At 41.3% G+C, this 9,487-nt stretch overlaps 1 protein-coding gene across 1 annotated transcript in view; it reads left to right on the top strand.

Moving 5' to 3' along the window:
* Nucleotides 1–7,345: 7,345 nt before the first annotated feature.
* SLC6A19 (solute carrier family 6 member 19) overlaps nucleotides 7,346–9,487 on the top strand; it is a 62,219-nt gene continuing 60,077 nt past the window's right edge. Inside the window, exon 1 of the mRNA XM_034761491.1 lies at nucleotides 7,346–7,718. Within this exon, the coding sequence (XP_034617382.1) occupies nucleotides 7,517–7,718 (202 nt within the window). The 5' untranslated portion in view covers nucleotides 7,346–7,516. The remainder of the gene's footprint in view (nucleotides 7,719–9,487) is intronic.

Genomic DNA, 9,487 nt, shown 5'->3' with positions numbered 1-9,487 from the left:
GAAAAAAGATGAAATAAACAGAATTAGTGAGATGGACAAAGATGGGGAGAGAGAGAGAGAGAGAGAGTCCTGCTTCATGATGTGGATATGGAGGAGCAGGGAACCATGTAGGGAACAATGAAGATATGGAGGAAATACAGAGAGGACAGAGTACATGAAAAGAAGTTGTGGGTAGGTATAAGAGTAAGTGGAGCAGGCAGGAGAGAGAAGTTTTCAAACTCAGGTGCTTTTTCAAACTCAGGCACCACATTGGGGATGCTGCACAAATAGAAAGATGTTTTGCCCAAAAGAAACTTGGGGGTTGATTGTGCCTCAGAATACAGAATCACTTCCTAATCTCCTCCTTGGGATAGTGCAACCTGTTTCTCCCCTCTCCACCCCCCATAGACATTAAGGGCAGAAGGGACCGTCAGCATCATCTAGTCTGACCTCCTGCACATTGCAGGCCACAACTTCACCCACCCACTCCTGTAATAGACCCATAACCTCTGGCTAAGTCATGGAAGTCCTCAAATAATGATTTAAAGACTCCAAGAGAATCCACCATTTACTCTAGTTTAAACCTGCAGGTGACCTGTTTCCCATGCTGCAGAGGAAAGTGGAAAACTCCAGGGTTTCTGTCAATCTGGCGCTGGTGAAAATTCCTTCCCAATGCCAAATATGGTGGTCAGTTGGACCCTGAGCATGTGGGTAAGACCCACCAGCCAGACACCTTGGAAAGAATTCTCTGTAGTAACTCAAAATCCGCCCCATCTAGTGTTCTAAAACCATATTTGCTGCTAGCAGTACAGATTGGCTACATGCCATTATAGGCCATCTCATCATACCATCCTCTCCATAAACTTATCAAGCTCAGTCTTGAAGCCAGTTAGGATTTGCCTCCACTGCTCCCCTTGGAAGGCTGTTTCAGAGCTTCACTCCTCTGATGGTTACAAACCTTTGTCTAATTTCAAGCCTAAACTTGCTGATGGCCCATTTATATCCATTTGTTCTTATGTCCACATTGGCACTTAACTTAAATATCTCCTCTCCCTCCCTGGTATTTACCTCTCTGATGTATTTATAGACAGCAATCACATCTCCCCTCAGCCTTCTCTTGGTTAGTCTCTGCTCATAAGGTTTTCCACTCCTCTGACCATCCTAGTAGCACTTCTCTGCACTTGTCCCATTTGAATTCATCTTTCTAAAACATGGGAAACCAGATTTGCACACAGTAGTTTAGATGAGGTTTCACTAGTGCCTTGTATAATGGTACTAACACTTTCCTATCTCTACTGGAAATGCCTTGCCTGATGCATCCTGAAACTGCATTAGCCTTTTTCATGGCTGCATCGCATTGGCGGCTCAGAGTCATCAACCAAGACACCCCAGTCTTTCTCCTCCTCTGTCACTTCCAACTGATAAACCACCAGTTTATAGCAAAAATTCTTGTTGTTAGTCCCTAAGTACATGACCTTGAACTTTGCACTGTTAAATTTCATCCCATTTCTACTACTCCAGTTTTCAAGGTCATCCAGATCTTCTTGTATGATTTTCCAGTCCTCCTTAGTATTGGCAATACTTCCTAACTTTTTGTCATCTGCAAATTTTATTATCACACTCACACTTTTTGTTCCCCCTTTATGGCATCTTTTGTGCCAATAAAAATGTTAAATAAGATTGGTTCCAAGATCCCTCAGGAACTCCACTAGTAACCTCCCTTCAGCCTGACAGTTCACCTTTCAGTAGTCTCCCCTTAAACCAGTTCCTTATCCACTTTTCATTTCTCATATTAATCCCGAGTTTCTCCAAATTAATTAATAATTTCCCAAGTGGAACTGTATCAAATGCCGAACTGAAATCGAGGTAGATTATATCTACTATATTTGCTTTGTCTAAAAAAACCAGTTATCTTCTAAAAGAAGGAGATCAGGTTGGCCTGGCACAATGTACCTTTTGTAAAACCATGTTGTATTTTATCTCAATTACCATTTACGTCTATGTCCTGGACTTCTTTCTCTTTCAAAATTTGTTCCAAGACTTTACATACAACTGAGTTCAAACTAAAGGGCCTCTAGTTTCTCAAATCACATTTTTCCCCTTTCTTAAAAAATAGTAACTATATTAACAATTCTCCAGTCATAGGGTATGATCCCTGAGTTTATAGATTAACTAAAAATCCTTGCTATTGGTCTTGCAATCTCATGTGCCAGGTCCTTTAATATTCATGGATGGAGATGATCCAGGCCCCACAATTTGGTCCCATTAAGCTGTTTGAGTTTCACTTCCACCTCCTATGTGGTAATTTCTACTTCCATATCCTCATTTCCATTAGCTACCCTGCAACTACCCCTAAGCTCCTCAATACACTTATTAAAAATTGAGGCAAAGTATTTCTTTAGGTGTTGGGCCATGCCTAGTTTAGCAATCTCACTTGTTATGTCCTTGTTTTCTTTTTATTTATATGGCTATAAATAAATGTATATGGCTTTTACTATTGGTTTTAATTTCCTTCCCAGGGTCCAACTCTGCTTGGCTTTTAGCAGTTCTCACTTTCCCCCTACATTTTCTGACCTCCAATAGGTAGCTTTCCTTTCAGATCCATCCAATCTTCCATTCCCTGTAGGGTTTTCTGCTTTCTCTTAATAACCTGTTTGAGATGCTTGCTCATCCAGCGTGGTCTGCAACCCTTCCCAATGATTTTTCCCCTTGCTTGAGATGCAGGGTTCAGATAGTTTCTGCAACTTTGACTTAAACTAATTCTAAGCCTCCTCCACGTTCAGATCCTTGAGTTCTTCAGTCCAGTCCAGTTTCCTAATTAATTTCCTTATTATTTTAAAGTTTGCCCTTTTGAAATCATGGATCATGGACAGTCAGGACAGTGCAATCAGACAGCTCAATCTCTAACTCAGACAGTCTCTGTGACTTAGACTCATAGACTCATAGACTTTCAGGTCAGAAGGGACCATTATGATCATCTAGTCTGACCCCCTGCATGATGCAGGCCACAAAAGCTGACCCAACCCCTTTCCCTTGACTCTGCTGTTGAAGTCCCCAAATTCTGTGATTTAAAGACTTCAAGTCACAGAGAATCCTCCAGCTAGTGACCCCCGCCCCATGCTGCGGAGGAAGGCAAAAAACCTCCAGGGCCTCTGCCAATCTACCCTGGAGGAAAATTCCTTCCCGACCCCAAATATGGCGATCAGTAGAACCCCGAGCATGTAGGCAAGATTCTCCAGCCAGACCCTCATTGGCCATTGATACTATTTACCAGCGATGGCACGCTGTTGATTTGACTAAAATCACGTTATCCCATTAAACCATTCCCTCCATAAACTTATCTAGCTTAATCTTAAAGCCAGACCGGTCCTTCGCCCCCACTGTTTCCCTCGGAAGGCTGTTCCAATATTTCACCCCTCTGATGGTTAGAAACCTTCATCTAATTCAAGCCTAAACTTCCCCACGGCCAGTTTATATCCATTCGTTCTCGTGTCCACATTAGTACTGAGCTGAAAAAATTCCTCTCCCTCCCTGGATTTTATCCCTCTGATATATTTAAAGAGAGCAATCATATCCCCCCTCAGCCTTCTTACTTTCCACTTCTTTAGTGTGTTTAGCCCTTAGGCTCCTCATGGTCCTCCTTTCTTGGGTTTCCTTTGCAGCAAAGCACCCTATGATGAGATAACTGGCTCTGTGGATATGGGGAAAGTGGTGGACATGATACGCCTTGACTTTAGCAAAGCTTTTGATATAATCTCCCACAGTATTATTGTGAGCAAGTTAAAGATGTATGGATTGGATGAATGGACTATAAGGTGGATAGAAAGCTGGCTAGATTGTCAGGCTCAATGGGTAGTGATCAATGGTTCAATGTCTAATTGGCAGCCGGGATCAAGTGGAGTACCCCAGGAGTCGGTCCTAGGGCCATTTTTGTTCCACATCTTCATTAATAATCTGGATAATGGGATGGATTGCACCTTAAATCCGCGGATTACTCTAAGCTGGGGGGAGAGGTAGAAATGCTGGAGAGTAGGGATAGGGTCCAGGGTGACCTAGATAAATTGGAGGATTGGGCCAAATGAAATCTGATGAGGTTCAACAGGGACAAGTGCAGAGTCCTGCATTTAGGATGGAAGAATCCCATGCACTGCTACAGGCTGGTGACCGACTGGCTAAGTGGCAGTTCTGCACAAAAGGACCTGGGAATTAAAGTGGACAAGAAGCTGGATATGAGTCAAGAGTGTGCCCTTGTTGCCAAGAAGGCTAATGGCATATTGGGCTGCATTAGTAGGAGCATTGCCAGCAGATTGAGGGAAGTATTATTCCCCTCTATTCAGCACTGGTGAGGCCACATCAGGAGTATTGCGTCCAGTTTTGGGCTCCCTGCTACAGAAAGGATGTGGACAAATTGGAGAGAGTCCAGCGGAGGGCAACGAAAATGATAAGGGGGCTGGGGCACATGACTTATGAGGAGAGGCTGGGGGAACTGGGTGAAAGAGTCTGCAAAAGAGAAGAGTGAGGGGAGATTTGATAGCAGCCTTCAACTACCTGAAGCGGGGTTCCAAAGAGGATGGAGCTAGGCTGTTCTCAGTGGTGGCAGATGACAGAACAAGGGGCAATGTTTCAAGTTGCAGTGGAGGAGGTCTAGGTTGGAGATTAGGAAACACTGTTTCACTAGGAGGGTGGTGAAGCACTGGAAGGGGTTACCTAGGGAGATGGTGGAATCTCCATCCTTACAGATTTTTAAGGCCTGGCTTGACAAAGCCCTGGCTGGGATGATTTAATTGGGGTTGGTCCTGCTTTGAGCAGGGGGTTAACTAGATGACCACCTGAGGTCTCTTCCAACCCTAATCTTCTATGATTCCCTCATCAGCCTTCTTTTGGTTAGGCTAAACAAGCCAAGCTCTTTGAGTATCCTCTCATAAGGTAAGTTTTCCATGCCTCAGATCATCCTAGTAGCCTTTCTGTGCATCTGTTCCAGTTTGAATTCATCTTTCAAAACATGGAACAACAGAATTGCATTCAGTACTCCAAATGAGGTCTCACTAGTGCCTTGTACTAACACTTCCTTGTCTCTACTGGAAATACCTCACCTAATGCACCCCAGGACTGTGTTAGCCTTTTTCATGGTCGCATCATAGGCATCCTGTGATCAACCAATAGACCCATGTCTTTCTCCTCCTCTGTCATTTCCAACTGATAAGTCCCCAATTTATAGCAAAAATTCTTGTTGTTAATCTCTAACACTTTTGACATAAACCTTGCACTTTGCCCTATTAAATTTCATCCCATTTCTATTACTTCTGTTTACAAGGTCATCCAGATCATCTTATATGATATTCCGGTCCTCCTCCATATTGGCAATACCTCCCAACTTTGTGTCATCTGCAAATTTTATTAGCACACTCCCACTTTTTATGCCAAGGTCAGTAATAAAATGTTAAGTAATCTACAATTACTTTCTACCATTTAGGCTACTTACTTTTTGCAGTTCAGCAAATTTGGAACAGATCATTTAACTTTAGGAAACATCCCAACAGCCCTTTCTTATCTTAATCACCTGTTAATCATCTGTTTATAAACAAAATTCTGACTCCCTGCCTCAGGGGCACAAGCTGGGAGCAGCAGTCTCCTGTCTCCTCTGCAGAACTCATTACATTGCATTGCATGCTTGGGCTGCCTGCATGATGCTTGCAGTTTGGGGGGCAATGCCCTCCCATACCACCTCCCCATCCGCCTATGGACAAACCTTGTCTTAAAAGATCCACAGATACATAATCTTTGTCCATATACTTTGAGGAACGGAGAGGAGTTGGGGTAGACCTCTGTCCAGAGGCAGATTAAGATTTATTGGGAACCTGGACACCAAGAACATTTGGGCCCCCCATGCCTCATTAAAAACACAAATGTATCAAAATGCATTAATACAAAGACTCCACGCATGCCCTTAAAGTTTCACATTCCTTTTAAAGAGATTACATGTTATTATTATTTTGATTCTGTTACTTGTATCCCATCAAAAGTCCTTTTCACCACCATCTATTGAACCGAGTAGCAGCTTAGGAAACTAATTACAGCCAGACTTTGCTTATCATTCCTGTACATAGCAATGGAAAAAATGTGCTACACTTAATATACTGCAAATGTCTCTCGTTACACTTACAGTTTAATAATATCACATTATGTAACCAAAAATACAGACATATAAAACATGATATCATATGAGGGTTCAGAAGGGAGCAAGGAGGATGTGCAGTGGATGGAGGGGCCAGGAAGGAAGAGGTTATCAAAGAGGGAGACAGGAACCTCTGGCGGAGTAAAGAGGGAGAATGTGAGAGGCTGGCACTGAGAGGTGAGCAAGGCAGTGGGAAGAGTAGGGTTAGATTGGCAGCTCCTGAAGCCCAGGCGTTAGGGGAGAACAAGTAACATCGCCCCTCCAAGGACCAGCAGGAAGGGGGGAGCTGAATGAAAACTAGCTGGGTTCTTAGGGGCTGGGGCATATCACTTCCTTCTCATAATTGACTGATAGCCTGAAAAGCTATCATAACGAATCTGTGGACCTTAGTACAAGATAAAATGCAAAATTTACTTAACATATATGTACAGTGTGTTAACTTTATATTAGTATACAATAGTGTTTGTCATTAGAAACAGCATTTGAAAACAGTTACCCACAATAGTAACTGGGATACCACAGTTTCACTCATAAAGAGAATAAGAAAAAACAGTGGCAACTGCCATACTTGTTGGCAAGTGTTTCTTCTTTAATGTTGAACAATCTACTATAGAATCATAAATAAGGCTAAGGAATCATTATTGACTTTAAGCCTATTAATAAAAAGGCATCTCCTTTCTTGAGACTTTATCTTGTGATGATTAGATGTAAACACTTATGAACCTGAAGGCTATGGGTTTTAAAATCACTGTGCAGCTCCTTTCTTTCTGGTCACATCGTTCAGTGATTTTATCCAGCCAAATAAGAGGTAAATGTATCAGTAAAAATCCCCCTTACTGGGACTTAGAGGTAAAAATAAGGTTTTATAAATGTTCTATAGGAACTTATGCATGACACAGACTTCCATAAAATTTATTCTTCTGGAAGAAGTCTGGAACCCGCTTATTAGCTCTGAATCTGCTGGAATCATTTTACTCTATAACTGATAGTGCTAAATGTATATTACAACTGAGTTTACATAGGAGGAGTGTCAAGGAGTTTTTCACAATCTGTTAGGTGATTAGAATTTTTAGGGCAAATTACCCCTTGAATGGCAGTAACTGGTAATAATGTTTTGTACTAACAGAACAAAGTGTTCAATGGAGCCTTGGCAGATAAGGCATTAATAAGTACCAGAGCTGACTTGGTTAATGAAATGATTTGCTGACGCTTCTTTTTGTCACTCGTCTGCACTTTCAAGTTTAGTGCCAAAGGTTCACTATATATAGCCGAAGCTATCATTAAACACTCCCATTTTGTTCAAACCCTATAACCATCTACTTGTTCCCTTAAATCTTTTCTAGAGCAGTAATTTCAGCCAAAATGGTGAAGCTTCAGCTGCCCAACCCAGGCCTGGACAATAGGATACCTTCCCACTCAGAACTTGAAACCATTGAGAAAGAAGAGGCTGATACGAGACCAAAATGGGATAACAAGGCTCAGTACATGCTAACCTGCATAGGGTTTTGTGTGGGATTAGGAAATGTATGGCGATTTCCTTATCTCTGCCAGAGCCATGGAGGAGGTAAGTTTTTAATTATTTATTTGGGGAACAGAAGGAACAAAAGTCAGCCTCTGTTATCATCTGGTGAAGCTTGTGTATACTGAATATTACAGTCCATATTGCAGTAATATTGTCAATTTCTACACAAATTCTGTGTTCATTTCCATGTTCATAGCTTGTGAAATGACCATTTCATTTAGCTTTCTAAGTATATCTATTTTGGGTATATTGGTAATATCAAGACAAATATTTTGTCTTTTGGAACCCATGCTTGATCAGATATATTGCTTATAGGTAACAGTACAAAATTTTTCTGTTTTTCATATTAAAATACATGGTATATTAGAAATAATATAAATGCAATTTCTTACTTAACACATATCTTGCAGTAACATATACACAGTAACCTGTATTAAGCAAACACTCAAGAGACTGATAAAAATCACTTGCTTGATGGAGGTGGTTTTCAAATAAAAGTGATGCCAATATGTACTTAGATATTTTGAGGCAGTCTCTTAAGATAATAAGTTACCTAGTAAGGGGACAGACAGATATCATTGTTACTAAAATACTATAAATATAGTTTAATTTCACATTAATTGTTACATACTACATATGAAAATATATTTATTTTTGAACACAGAAAGTGATCCAACAAACTGCACTTCAAGGGCATGATTCTGAGAGTGGCAGAGGGAAAACTACTGTTGCCAGTATATAACACATCTTCAGGGGTTTACAGCTTAGAGGTCTTCATTAGCTTTGGACTGGTTTGCGGTATATCTATGATGTCAGAATAAATACAAATTATGATAGTGGGGTGTATGTAGCACCTCTAGAGTTAAAGTTGAGAATAGTTTACTGCTTAACAGCCAATTTTTCTAAGTGCTCCAAAATCTACATGCATACTCAGATTGCCTTGTAATTTACTATATCTCCTTGATTTCAGGATAGTGGTCCAAATGTGAGGTCATTGGAACAAGATGTTCCTGAGATACAGCCCCCAGAAAATATGATATCAATTGTTAGGGCTCCCGCTAGCCCTCCCTTGGTTCTTGTTATGCAGACAGAAACCAAAAGATCAGAGTCCGAAGGCAATATGATGTTTATTGGGTTACCAAGTAAGCATATCCACTGTTCTGTACACCAGCAGAGCTTTCTCCCGTTTTCCCTCCTCTTTCTTAGCAGGCTCAATTATACCTTGAGTGCATGTCCTTGGCACCACCCCTTAAAATTTATAGTCATGTTCTGTTTTGGGTGGTCCTGAGTCTGGGGGCTTTGGTACCACCTCTTTTGTACCCCATGGGAGGGGTAGGGAGTGAGGTTGTGTCCTGGCCAAGGCCACCTTTTTCTTGTTTTTTAGTGTTTCTCCCCCACCCCCATCCCCCTGACCCTTCCCAACTGGTTGCTTGACCTTATCTCGGGAAAGGAGTTGTACATTGATATATGAAAGTCCCACCATATCCAGCAACACTTTGACTCTAGTCCTCATTTTTTCTCACTATCCTAAAAACCGCATTTGGCTAGGCAGAAGCAACACACCCTGTCTTTGTTCTTTGTTCACACATCAGTAAGGATATAAGAATATCAAAAGTCAAATGGGTAAACAAAACCCCAAATTCCATCTCAGGCAAATATACAGGACTGAATGCTATATCACCATCATTAACATCAATTTTTTACAATTATCACTTTTTTTGCACAAATCTGGAGCTCTAACTATGGCTCTGATTTTTCCTCACACCAATAATACCTAGTTGGATTTTATTTCAGTTAGTAGCTGGCACCCA

Source organism: Trachemys scripta, chromosome 2, assembly GCF_013100865.1.
Source record: "Trachemys scripta elegans isolate TJP31775 chromosome 2, CAS_Tse_1.0, whole genome shotgun sequence".
Classification (NCBI taxonomy): Eukaryota; Metazoa; Chordata; order Testudines; family Emydidae; genus Trachemys; species Trachemys scripta.
The sequence above is the reverse complement of the archived record's forward strand: the minus strand, read 5'-3'. Positions and strand labels throughout refer to the sequence as shown.